This window comes from Ahaetulla prasina, chromosome 15 (genome assembly GCF_028640845.1).
Source record: "Ahaetulla prasina isolate Xishuangbanna chromosome 15, ASM2864084v1, whole genome shotgun sequence".
Lineage (NCBI taxonomy): Eukaryota > Metazoa > Chordata > Lepidosauria > Squamata > Colubridae > Ahaetulla > Ahaetulla prasina.
The window spans coordinates 10,425,640-10,437,992 of NC_080553.1; the positions used below are offsets into that span (position 1 = coordinate 10,425,640).

Below are 12,353 nucleotides of genomic sequence, written 5' to 3' on the forward strand. Positions count from 1 at the left end.
TTTGGGGACTTGACCACTTCTGTTCAATTGCCCAGAAAAATAGATGAACTTCTCCATGTGAGATAGAGGGACTCCTTCAAATAACGTGGCCGTAAGACGCAAATTTACTCCTTCAATTTCCCTAGCGTTGTCCTCCCCCACCGCAAAATGCCACATTACCTATTTTGTAGTAGCCGTGTACCAAAACTATGCCCAGGTTGGTAGGTTTCAGTCTGCGGCCCCCTTCCACAGTGACGTAGTTGCGTTGGCAGATGTTGTTGATATGGACAGGAATGCTGGCATCCGTTCCTAACAATAATACAGTATTAATTGCAGGAAATTTTGAGAACCAGCAAATACTACCTCCGGCTGGCCCAATAGTGGGGTGGGAATGGATATTTTGAAGTATCCTTCCCCCTGGAGTGGGGTGGGAATGGAGATTTTGCAGTATCCTTCCCCCTGGAGTGGGGAGGGAATGGAGATTTTGCAGTATCCTTCCCCTGGAGTGGGGTGGGAATGGAGATTTTGCAGTATCCTTCCCCTGGAGTGGGGAGGGAATGGAGATTTTGGAGTATCCTTCCCCTGGAGTGGGGTGGGAATGGAGATTTTGCAGTATCCTTCCCCTGGAGTGGGGAGGGAATGGAGATTTTGGAGTATCCTTCCCCTGGAGTGGGGTGGGAATGGAGATTTTGCAGTATCCTTCCCCTGGAGTGGGGTGGGAATGGAGATTTTGCAGTATCCTTCCCCCTAGAGTGGGGAGGGAATGGGTATTTTGCAGTATCCTTCCCCTGGAGTGGGGTGGGAATAAAGATTTTGCAATATCCTTCCCCCAGGAGTGGGGAAGGAATGGAGATTTTGCAGTATCCTTCCCCTGGAGTGGGGAGGGAATGGGGATTTTGCAGTATCCTTCCCCTGCCACGCCCACCAAGCCACACCCACAAAACTGGTAGTAAGGAAGGTAAGTAGACTTCACCAGGGGTGAAATGTAAAATTTGTTACTACCGGTTCTGTGGGCGTGGCTTGATGGGGGGCGGTAATGTGACTGGGTGGGCGTGGCCAACTTTTTTTTTTTTACTTTTAAAAGCATTTTTCCTACCACCGCTTTTAAAAGGCTCTGACGATCCAAGCTGAGCCGCACGATCATCAGAGGCTTTTTTTTTTTTACTTTTAAAAGCATTTTTTCAGCCGAAGAGGCTCCGGAGTCCGCGCATTGCTCCTAGATTTATTTATTTATTTATTTATTTTTATACTTTTATACCGCACCATCTCCCGTAGGACTCAGGGCGGTTCACAGGCATATTAAAATACAACAATAATAAATAAGCAATTTAAAACCCAATTAAAACAAAATATTTCAATCGCCAAATAACTAAAACGGTAAAAACCGGTTAAAACCCATTAAAATTAACTAAAATATTTTATTCTTAGGCTAGTCCAGCTCGTTGAAATAATAAAGTCTTCAGTTCACGTCTGAAGGTCCGGAGGTCTGGGAGTTGCCGTAACCCTGGAGGAAGCTCGTTCCACAGGGCCGGTGCTGCCACAGAGAAGGCCCTCCCCCTGGGGGTCGCCAACCTTCATTGCTTGATCGACGGCACCCGGAGGAGGCCCGCTCTGTGGGAGCGCACCGGTCGTTGGGAGGCTATCGGCGGCAGGAGGCGGTCTCGTAGGTACCCCGGTCCTAAGCCATGGAGCGCTTTAAAGATGATGACCAAAATGGCCTTGGCCCCATCTCTGCCTCCGACGCAGAACCCTCGTCCGGATCTTCCCCTGACCCATTGTCCTCCCCAGCCTCCTCACTATCTTGACTCCACTGCTAACTCCGCGGGATGCTGGCAGACCACAACACACACTTCCTAAACCTTGGAAGAAACGTGAGATGACCATCGTCTGAAGAAAGATCCTTCCTACCACCTTATGCTAAAGATGCCACCAGAAAAGGTCATCCCTACCTATCCCGTGTTTTTCCATCAACGTGATGAGTTCAGCTTCAGTCAAATAATCAGGCGGGCAAGTCTGCTTCTCCAGGAGCTTCACTTCACTCACAGGGAAGAGGTCTCCTCGGTCACAGCTGGGCAGGCTCTCTTCCAATGGGATGCTCTGCCAAGGCATCACTTCAGTAAACCCTGTAATAGAATAGAATAGAATAGAATAGAATAGAATAGAATAGAATAGAATAGAATAGAAAATATAGAATAGAATAGAATAGAATAGAATAGAATAGAATAGAATAGAATTTTTTATCGGCCAAGTGTGATTGGACACACAAGGAATTTGTCTTTGGTGCATAGGCTCTCAGTGTACATAAAAGAAAAGATACTGTTGTGGTCCGTCAGCAGCCTACGGAGCTGGCAACCGAGTCGGACAGCGAGGAGGCTGAGGTGAGGCCAGGGCCATCAGGAAGCGAGGTGCGGACTCCAGAGCCTCCAGAGACTGATAGTAGTGAGGCAGAGGAACAGGAGGAGCCTGTTCCTAATGCACGCATGAGAAGAGCTGCCAGAAGGCAAGAGCAGCTCAAGCAGAGAGGACAACTCGGGAGTAGCGCCAAGAGATGATTGGCCCCTCCCATAAGGCTTAAAACAGACCAGCAACGGCGTTTGGGCTTTGCCGGAAAACAACGCTGTAGCTGCGTCTTCTGCTTCGTGTACATCTTTGTTTTTGTGGCTTCTGGATGTTTTCCAGGAAGGGCCTTTGGCAGTTTGCTTAATTGGACTAAGGTTTGTGAGATGACTGAGGAATTTACATTGGGAGGCATTTACTTTAGACTTGAACGATGCTGGGAATGAAGTAATTCTCAGCTGTTCGAATAAAGTTTATTTTTTAACAGACTGAGTTTCCTACTACCTACTTGATACTTTCATCAAGGTACAACACTTACAATACTTAATGAATTAAAAAAAAAAAGCAAGTGGTAATTCTGCACAAATCTTAGCTAATTTTTAAAAAGAGTTAAGTAATACTTTTCATAATTTTTATATTCAAAGGTTTATAAAGAACAAGGGAGGAGGGAGGGAAGGATGGAAGATTTATTTTAAAAAAGCAAGTGGTGATTCTGAACTAATCTTTTTTAAAAAGAACTTACTAATATTTATCATAATTCTTGTATTTCAAGATTTATAAAGGAAGGAAATGAAAGAAATAAAAAGAAATAAAAAGGGAAGGAGAAAAGGAAAGAAAGAAAGAAAGAAAGAAAGAAAGAAAGAAAGAAAGAAAGAAAGAAAGAAAGACATATAGACTGGAAAGGAAAGGAAAGGAAAGGGAGAGAGAAAGAGACATACAGAGAGGAAAGGAATTAAGGAAAGGAAAGGAAAGGAAAGGAAGAAAGGAAGGAAGGAAGGCAGGCAGGAAAGGAAGAAAGGAAAGGAAAGGAAGGGGAGAGAGAGAGAAAAAAAAAGAAAGAATGAAAGAAAGAAAGAAAAGAAAAGAAAAGAAAAGAAGTAAAAGTACAAAAAGAAAAAAAAATCTGTCCCAAGAGCGTGTCTTCACCTCTTTCCTACCTGGCGAAAGAACCGTCTTTCCTATGCAGGTGAAACGTTCCGAGGCAACGCTGCACGCAATAGTAGTTTGCAAGTATTTGCAATCAGCACTGATAGTGGCGATAAAGTGCCTTGTAATGTATTCGTAGAGCCTCCATCCATCACCCCCTGAAAATACACAAGGGTGCTGCTGTTATAACTTTGACCAGTCGCTAAATGGATGGCCTGCTCCATCCAAGACAGTTTGTAATGTTTCTGGAGTGTTTTTATTGTGGCCTGTCGCCCGCCGGCCCCTCCAGCAGCTGACTCAGAGGAGGCGGCGGCGTGGGACTCAGGAGACGGCGGCGTGGGACTCAGGAGGCGGAGCCTGGGCCATCTGTCAGCCCTCAGATGGAGAATCAACAGCCCCCAGGTCTGGAGGTGGCTGATGAGGAAGAGGAGGAACAGTTGGGTCCAGTGCCTGACGCACGGATGCGCAGAAGGCAGAGGAGAGGAGAGCAGTGGAAATCTATGGGCCGGTCCTTGGGAGGAAAGAGCCACCACTGCTAGCTAAGCCCCACCCTAGCTCTGGGGATAAAAGGCAGTGGGCGGAGATGAATAGGTGTGGCAGACAACTATTCATCTCCCTCCTGGACGGACTCATTAGCTTGCGAGAGAAACTTTTTTGCCGGGCATTCCTGCCGGCATTCCTAATTAAAAGGAATCTTTTGAGTTCACGTCAGAGGGTTTGCCTTCTCTGGGGAGCTGGGTCCAAGGGTGAAAATCTAAAAATTTTCCCTACCGGTTCTGTGGGTGTGGCTTAATTGGTGGGCATGCCTTGGTGGTCAGGTGACTGAATGGGCATGGCCAATAATAATAAATAATAAAAATAATAAAGTATACAAAACTTGGGAGCGCACCAGTCTACCTTCTTTTAAAATAGAGGCACCGGTCTACTAATTGCCTTTTTTGGGGAGCGCATCCGTCTACCTTCTTTAAAAATAGAGGCACCGGTCTACCAATTGCCTTTTTTTGGGGAGGCAGCGGTCTACCTTCTTTAAAAATAGAGGCACCTACTAGCCACCTACAGCGCTGATCAGCTGTAGTGCGGCCCTTTGAAGCATCGCGGCAGTCATTTAAGGCCGTTTGCAGCTATATCACCACCGAAAGCTTCAGGGACAGAGAAGAGGAACAGCGAGGCGTGGGCAGTGGAGGAGAGCGCAGGGATTTTTGCTACCGGTTCTCCGAACTACCCGCCCCCATCGCTATCAGATCGCACGATCCAGTCCGAACTGAGAGCATTTCACCCCTGGTTGGGTCAGAACAGTTTTGCAAACATGAATAGCCACTCACCTAATTCTGCTTCAGACGCAGCTCTCATTGGGGTGATGGGGGGGTGATCTCCAGCATCGTGGCCTTTCCGTGGCCTGTTGATGCCTTCCACCAATAATGATTTGACCTTGGGAGAAAACCAGCGACAGAGCATGCATGAGCCAAGGGACCAGCCTGTCGTGTCCCACTCCTCCGCTGACGGCCGGGTCAGGGAAATCCGAATCAGGCGTGCCTCTGCAGCTCTGCCAAAGTCCTAGCAAAGTCCTCAGGGCAGGCAGGAGACCAGAAAGTGACTTCAGCAAGATATGTTTAGACTTTGCCTGACTCAGAGACTGCCAGAAAGCAGATCCTTTATATAGGCCATGGGGTGTGGCTCCATGACTCAGCACTTATCCAGGCCTGCCACTCCCTTCCTTCTGTTGCCTCCGCCTATCAAGTCTTCTGACGCGAGGGTCACTCCAGTCGGCAGCTGTTGGCAATTGACCTCCCTCAGGCTCACATGCTGTGGAGGAGGGGGAGGGGTCTAGTTGCTCCGTTTGCCTGGGCATGGAGCCAGAGCTGGGGGCTGGAGGTACTTCTTCCTCTTCAGCCTGTCTGGGCATGGAGCCAGGGCTGGGGCCGGGAGGCATACTAGGACATTCCTCCGTGTTCGGAAGCAGATAAGAAGGCCCCGGCTGTGGTGAGATCGGACGAGACACAACACAGCCACCTCCTTGCTGAACCAAAGATGGCTTGGAGCAGACTAAAGTTAGCTACGGATAATCCTCGCCTTAAGAACAACAACCGAGCCCAAAATTTCTGTCGTTAAACAAGGCTAGTTGTGAATTGAGTTCTACCCCATTTTATCCCCTTTCTTGTCACAGTTGTGGGGAAAAAAAATCACAGCGCTTGTTCAATTGACAAACGCGGTTGAACACTGAACACTGCGACCGTCATAAATATGAGCCAATTGCCAACAGGCCGAGTTTAATCCCCTGACCAGGGAATCCTGCAACGGTCGTTAAGTGTGGGGGAAACGGTCATAAATCGCTTTTTTCAGTGCCACCGTCACTTGACGAAACAAATAACAGAACGGAACAGACTAACAGAGTCGGAAGGGAACCCTGGAGTTCTTCTAGTCCAACCCCCTGCTCAAGCAGGAGACCCTATACCATTACAGACAAATGGTTGCCCGGTCTCTTCTTCAAAGCCTCCAATATATGGGCACCCATAACTTCTGGAGGCAAGATGTCCATTGATTAACTGTTCTCACTGTCAGGAAATTTCTCCTTAGTTCTAGGTTGCTTCTCTCCTTGATTATCAATTATCAATCAGAATAGAGTTGGAAGGGACCTTGGAGATCTTCTAGTCCAACCCCCTGCTCAAGCATGCCTCCCATCGACCCGTACGCTCTCACAGAGAGGGCCTTCTCAGGGTGCCGTCCGCCAAACAATGTCGGCTGGCGGCTCCCAGGGGTAGGGCCTTCTCTGTGGGAGCACCGACGCTCTGGAACGAACTTCCCCCTGGCTTACGTCAAGTGCCTGATCTTCGGACCTTTCGTCGTGAGCTAAAAACATACTTATTCACTCAAGCAGGACTGGCATAAATAGTTGATTTTAAATTGGGGTTTTAGAGATTTTAAATATTTGTAAATTTTTAAATTATCGGCCATTTATTAATAGTTTCTTTTAATTTCTTTTAATTGTATATACTCTGTATTTTATTTCGGCTGTACACCGCCCTGAGTCCTTCGGGAGAAGGGCGGTATAAAAATCTAATAAAATAAATAAATAAATAAATAAAGCAGGAGACCCTATACCATTCCAGACAAGTGGCTGTCCAGTCTTTTCTTAAAAACCTCCAGTGAGGAACACCCGTAACTACTGGTGGCAAGCTGTTCCACTGGTTAATTGTCTTCACTCTTAAGAAGTTTCTCCTTAATTCCAGGTTGCTTCTCTCCTTGATTAGTTTCCATCCATCGTTTCTTGTCCTGCCCTCTGGTGTTTTGGAAAATAGGTTGACCCCCTCTTCTTTGTGGCAGCCCCTCAAATACTGGAAGACTGCTATCATGTCACCCCAATTTTTCTTTTCTCTAGACTAGCCAAACCCAAATCCTGCAACCGTTCTTCATATGTTGCTTCTCTCCTTGATTAGTTTCCACCCATTGCTTCTTGTCTTGCCTTCAAGTGCTTTGGAGAATAAGGTGAGCCCCCCTTCTTTGTGGCAGCCCCCCAAATATTGGAAGTCAGCTTAGTCCTAGTCCTTCTTTTCATCAGACTAGACAAACCCAGTTCCTGCAACCGTTCTTTATATGTTTTAACCTCCAGTCCTCTAAGCACCTTTGTTGCTCTTCTCTGCACCCTTTCCAGAGTCTCAAACTGTTGTAAATCAGCCTTCCATCCTTTATAAGGTAGGTAAAATGAGGACCCAGATTGTTGGGGGCAATAAGTTGATTTTGTGTATAAATATACAAATAGAATGAAGAATATTGCTAATATAGTGTAAGCCGCCCTGAGTCTTCGGAGAAGGGCGGGATATAAATGCAAATTAAAAAAAAAACTACCTATATATGTTACTTTATATTAAAATATATTTTACTATATTTTAATATTATGAAATATTAGCACCTGCCAATCAGCTTTTTTCTTATTTTCCTCCCCAAAAACTAAGGTGCGTCTTATACTCTGGTGCATATTATACTCCGAAAAATATGGTACTTACGGTTTCAGCCCAGTGAGGATTATTAGCTTGTTGTCGCAAAGGGCCTTTCAAATCAAAATTTTCAGGATAATGAGTCGTTTCTGTTCGAGGGTAGCTAATGTAGCCCTGGGTATAAAGCCGCTCAGCTATCTGCATCGTATGCTGCGGTCCCATTCCTAAGGATAAAACAGGTTTGGGGGGAAAAAAATAGGTTGAAAAGGAATAGTCACCAAATCACGCAAAAGATGTTGAGACTCTGGAAGGAGTTCAGAGAAGAGCAACTAAGATGATTAAGGGACTATAACAGTGGTGAAAAAATCTATATTTCTTTCCTACCGGTTCTCTGGGCGTGGCTTGGTGGGTGGGGCTTGGTGGGGGGTGGTCATGTGACTGGGTGGGCGTGGCTATGTGACTGGGGGATCAAAAGACAGAAACTCACTAACAACCTGCTGGAGCAGGGTTGGACTAAATGACCTCCAGGTCCTTTCCAGCCCTGGATTATTCTAGTGCCAGGTTTGTAGTCCTTCCTTCCTCTCCTTTTCCCTCCCTCTTTCCTTCTTTCTTTCTTTCTTTCTTTCTTTCTTTCTTTCTTTCTTTCTTTCTTTCTTTCTTTCTTTCTTTTCTCTCTCTCTCTCTCTCTCTCAAATGAACCCCCCGCCCTCCCATTTTTTCCCTAGCAGGCTTCAGCTTTTTCACTTTTTAAAAAATGCTTTTAAAAGTAAAACAGAAAAGCCTCTGACAATCAGGCACCTCAGCTGGGATCGTCAGAGCCTTGTTTTAACACTTTAAAAGCATTTTTTACAACCTCTTCGGCCAAAGCGGTTGTTAAAAAAATGCTTTTAAAAGTAAAAAAAGAAGAAGGCTCTGACGATCGCGTGGCTCAGCTGGGCTGGGGGTGGGGGACAGGGATTTTTGCTCCAGGTTCTCCGAACCACCTGCCGCCATTGCTACCGGATTGGTCGATCCGGTCTGAACCAGGAGCATTTCACCCCTGGACTAAAACATACAAGCACGGTTGCAGGAATTTGGTATGGCCAATCTGGAGAAAAGAAGGACTGGGGGGGCGACATAATAGCAGTTTTCCAATATTTGAGGGGCTGCCACAACAAAGAAAGGGTGGGGGGGGGGCGACTTATTTTCCAGAGCACCAGAAAAGGCAGGACAAGAAACAGCGAATGGAAACTAATCAAGGAGAGAAGCAACCTGGAATTAAGGAGAAATTTCCTAATAGGGCGGACAATTAACCAGTGGAACAGCTTGCCACCAGAAGTTGTGGGTGCTTCAGCACTGGACATTTTTAAGAAAGAGCTATTAAGAGACAGCTATTTGTCTGAAATGATGTAAGGTTTTCTACCTGAGCAGGGGGTTGGACTAGAAGACCTCCAAGGTCCCTTCTAGCCCTATTCTGGTTGATTATCAGATTATCAAGACATGCAATATTGCAGACTAATTCTGCTCACTGCCAGGAGTTCAATCCTGACCGGATCAAGGCTGACTCAGCCTTCCATCCTTCCGAGGTCGGTAAAATGAGGATCCAGATTGTTAAGGGCAATATGCTGACCTTGTAAATCGCTTAGAGAGGGCACTGTGAAGCAGTATATAAGTCTAAGTGCTATTTCCATTGCTATTGCCTTCCTTCCCTTCCCTTCCCTTCCCCTCCCTTCCCCTTCCCCCCTCCCTTCCTTCTTTCCTTCCTTCCTGGTGCAATAGTTAGAATTCAGTATTGCAAGCTAATTCTGCTCACTGCCAGGAGTTTGATCCTGACCAGCTCAAGGTCGACTCAACTTTCCATTCTTCTGAGGTGGCTAAAATGAGGACCCAGATTGTTGGGGGCAAGAGGCTGACTTTGTAAACCGCTTAGAGAGGGCTGTAAAGCACTATGAAGCGGTATATAAGTCTAAGTGGCACTGCTATTATTTTTTAAAAGAAAGGAATCCTGCCATATTTACCCAACGAAGCGCTGGCAACCCGCAACATTTCTACCGTATTAAGAGCCAGAGGTCGTTGTTTCACTTTTTCCTTTTTACTCACAGACTCTACCTTCAAAAAAAAAATGGGATGTTATAGCAAAATAAATCAAAGTTCTAGGAAAAACTCATTTAAATTTCATTCTCTCTAATTTACAAGCGCAAGAGGAAGGTAGCAAACGACGCATCGCTATCCGGGGAGTCCTGGACTTACGGCCATAATTGAGGCCAAAACCTCTGTGGCGAAGCTAGACTGCTGTTAAGTGAATTTTGTCCCTTTTTGTGACTTTTTCTGCCACCGTTGTTAAGTGAATCACTGGAGGTGTTAAGCTGTTAAGTGAATCTGACTTTCCCACTGACGTTGCTTGTCAGAAGGTCGTAAAAAGGGGAACTGTCAGGTTGCCTCTGACTATAACTAGGAAAGAATACACCTTGACTTCATTTGCAAATAAAGAAAAGTACTTTTACTAGTTACATCTGGATAGCAGCAGTGCTAAGTTGAATCTGAGACAAAATATGGCTAACAATCTGTATCACCCTATTCCTCCCTCCTCTTCCCCAAGAGGTCATCAGGGCTGGTCCAATGCCAGCTCCTTCCCGTGGTCCCGTGGTAATCTTCTTCCGCAGGTCTCTGGTTGTCAATCATATCAGGAATGCAATGTCCGTTAGAGTTCGCGCTCAAACATTCCTGTTGAATTCAAAACATTAATCTCCCCTCCCACCTTAATTATGTCAGACCGACACTCTTAAAGGCCCCTCTCTTCTTAACTTGAATCCAATAGATATTTACATTAGAATATCAATCCCATGCTATCTAGCAACTGAATATAAGGAGTACAAAGAGATACGAAGTTTGGAGTGGAGGCTGACGTAACCAGGGGTGGGATTCAAAAATTTTAGCAAACGGTTCGCTGCCTGGTTGATGGGTGGGTGTGGCCATGGTGGGCGTGGCCTACTTGGCCTCCTGCACCACAGCAGGGGGAGGGAGCATTTTCGCCCTCCCCAGGCTCCGGAGGCTTTCCTCGAGCCTCCAGGAGGGCAAAAACGGCCTCCCCCAGGCTCTGGAGGCCCAACGAAGGCCAGAAACAGGCCCGTTTCTGGACTTCCGGGAGGCCCATTTTTTGCCCTTTCAGAGTCTCCGCGGGGGCGCTGCACTTACCTGGCATCCAAAACGGGCCGCGTGGAGACTTCCCTGGGAAGGGCGGGGGTGGGCGGGGTCAGCCAGTCCTTGCAACTACCGGTTTGGCGAACCAGATTAAAATTAACATCCCGTTCGCTTGCACCGCTCCGAACCGGCTGAATCCCACCTCTGCACGTAACCCCGGGACAATGTGACCGTCATAAATATGAATCAGTTGTCAAGTGCCCGAATTTTGATCATGTGACCACGGAGCTGCTGCAGTGGTCATAAGTGTGAAAGTGTGAAAAACAGTTGTAAATCACTTTTTTTCAGTGATGGCGTAACTTCAAACGGTAACCAAACGAGCTGCCGTTTGAGGACTTCCCGTATATCTACTTAGATCCAATTTTTTAAAAGCATCCAATGTGAACCACAACATAGTTAACAACATTATCTAGGACACAAGGTAGATTAAATTTATCACTGAAGGAACACAAATTCTTTTGCAGACAACGTTATCTTAAGCCTTACCTTGGCTTCCTTCGCCATTTTCGTTAGGTTCAAAAACATCTGAGCAATTTCTCGGTCGAAGATCCTCACTCTGTCCCACTCCAGAGTCAAACAACTGTCTTTTTCAGGAATCACCTGATAAGAAGAAAACATTTAGAAAACAAAAACAAAATACCCGCAACTCAGGTTCTTTGTGAATACAGTCCTGCATCAGGATTTGCCACGGCGTTCTTTTTCAGGCTGCCTTCTGAAAGTTTCGAGCTAAACATAGAGGGTCCTCCTCGACTTAGGACCGCCACTGGGCCCCAAATTTCTGTTCTTAAGTGAAACGTTCGTGAAAGTGAATTTTGCCCTGTTTGACGACCTTGCTTGCCGGTTGTTAAGCAAATCATTGCAGTTGTTAAGTTAATATGTGGTGTAAAATTGGAGGTGGTGAGCCTTTCGAGAGCTGTATGCAATGAAATTTCATTTTTAATGTATGCCAATTAGTGTACATTCAAAGTGACAAGAAAGTCCTATTCTATTCTATTCTATTCTATTCCTTATTGCTATTCTATTCTATTCTATTTTATTCTATTCTATTCTATTCTTATTCTTCATTCCAATATTCTGTTCTACTCTACTCTACTCTATTCTATTCCTTATTTCTATTCTATTCTATTCCTTATTTCTATTCTGTTCTATTCTATTCTACATTCCAATATTCTATTCTACTCTACTCTATTCTTCATTCCAATATTCTATTCTATTCCTTATTTCTCTTCTATTCTATTCCTTATTTTATTTCTATTCTATTCTATTCTATTCTATTCTATTCTATTCTATTCTATTCTATTCTATTCTATTCTATTCTATTCTATTCTATTCTATTCTATTCTATTCTATTCTATCCTATCCTATCCTATCCTATTCTTCATTCCAATATTCTATTCTACTCTACTCTATCCTTCATTCCAATGTTCTGTTCTATTCTATTCTATTTTATTCTATTCTTATTCTATTCCTATTCCTATTCTATTGTTATTCTTATTCTATTGTTATTCCTATTCTACTCTACTCTACTCCACTGTACTCCACTCTCCCTTCTCGTCTCTCTTCCTGACCCGACTCTATTCCTATTCCTATTCCTATTCCTATTCCTATTCCTATTCCTATTCCTATTCCTATTCCTATTCCTATTCCTATTCCTATTCCCATTCCCATCCCCATCCCCATCCCATCTCATTCCATTCCATTCCATTCCATTCCAATAACATGGTTAAGTAAAGCTGGCTTCCCCATTGCCTTGAATGTTGCATAAGGGGATTACATGAC

At 45.1% G+C, this 12,353-nt stretch overlaps 1 protein-coding gene across 2 annotated transcripts in view; it reads right to left on the reverse strand.

Moving 5' to 3' along the window:
• Positions 1–12,353, reverse strand: part of TOP3B (DNA topoisomerase III beta) — a 30,226-nt gene that overhangs the window by 6,592 nt on the left and 11,281 nt on the right. For both annotated transcript variants that reach the window (XM_058158636.1, XM_058158637.1), the window contains 7 exons: positions 11,061–11,174; positions 9,392–9,482; positions 7,464–7,618; positions 4,785–4,890; positions 3,474–3,620; positions 1,929–2,102; positions 160–288 (listed from right to left, as the gene is read on the reverse strand). In XM_058158636.1, coding sequence (XP_058014619.1) covers positions 160–288; positions 1,929–2,102; positions 3,474–3,620; positions 4,785–4,890; positions 7,464–7,618; positions 9,392–9,482; positions 11,061–11,174 — 916 coding nt within the window. The remainder of the gene's footprint in view (positions 1–159; positions 289–1,928; positions 2,103–3,473; positions 3,621–4,784; positions 4,891–7,463; positions 7,619–9,391; positions 9,483–11,060; positions 11,175–12,353) is intronic.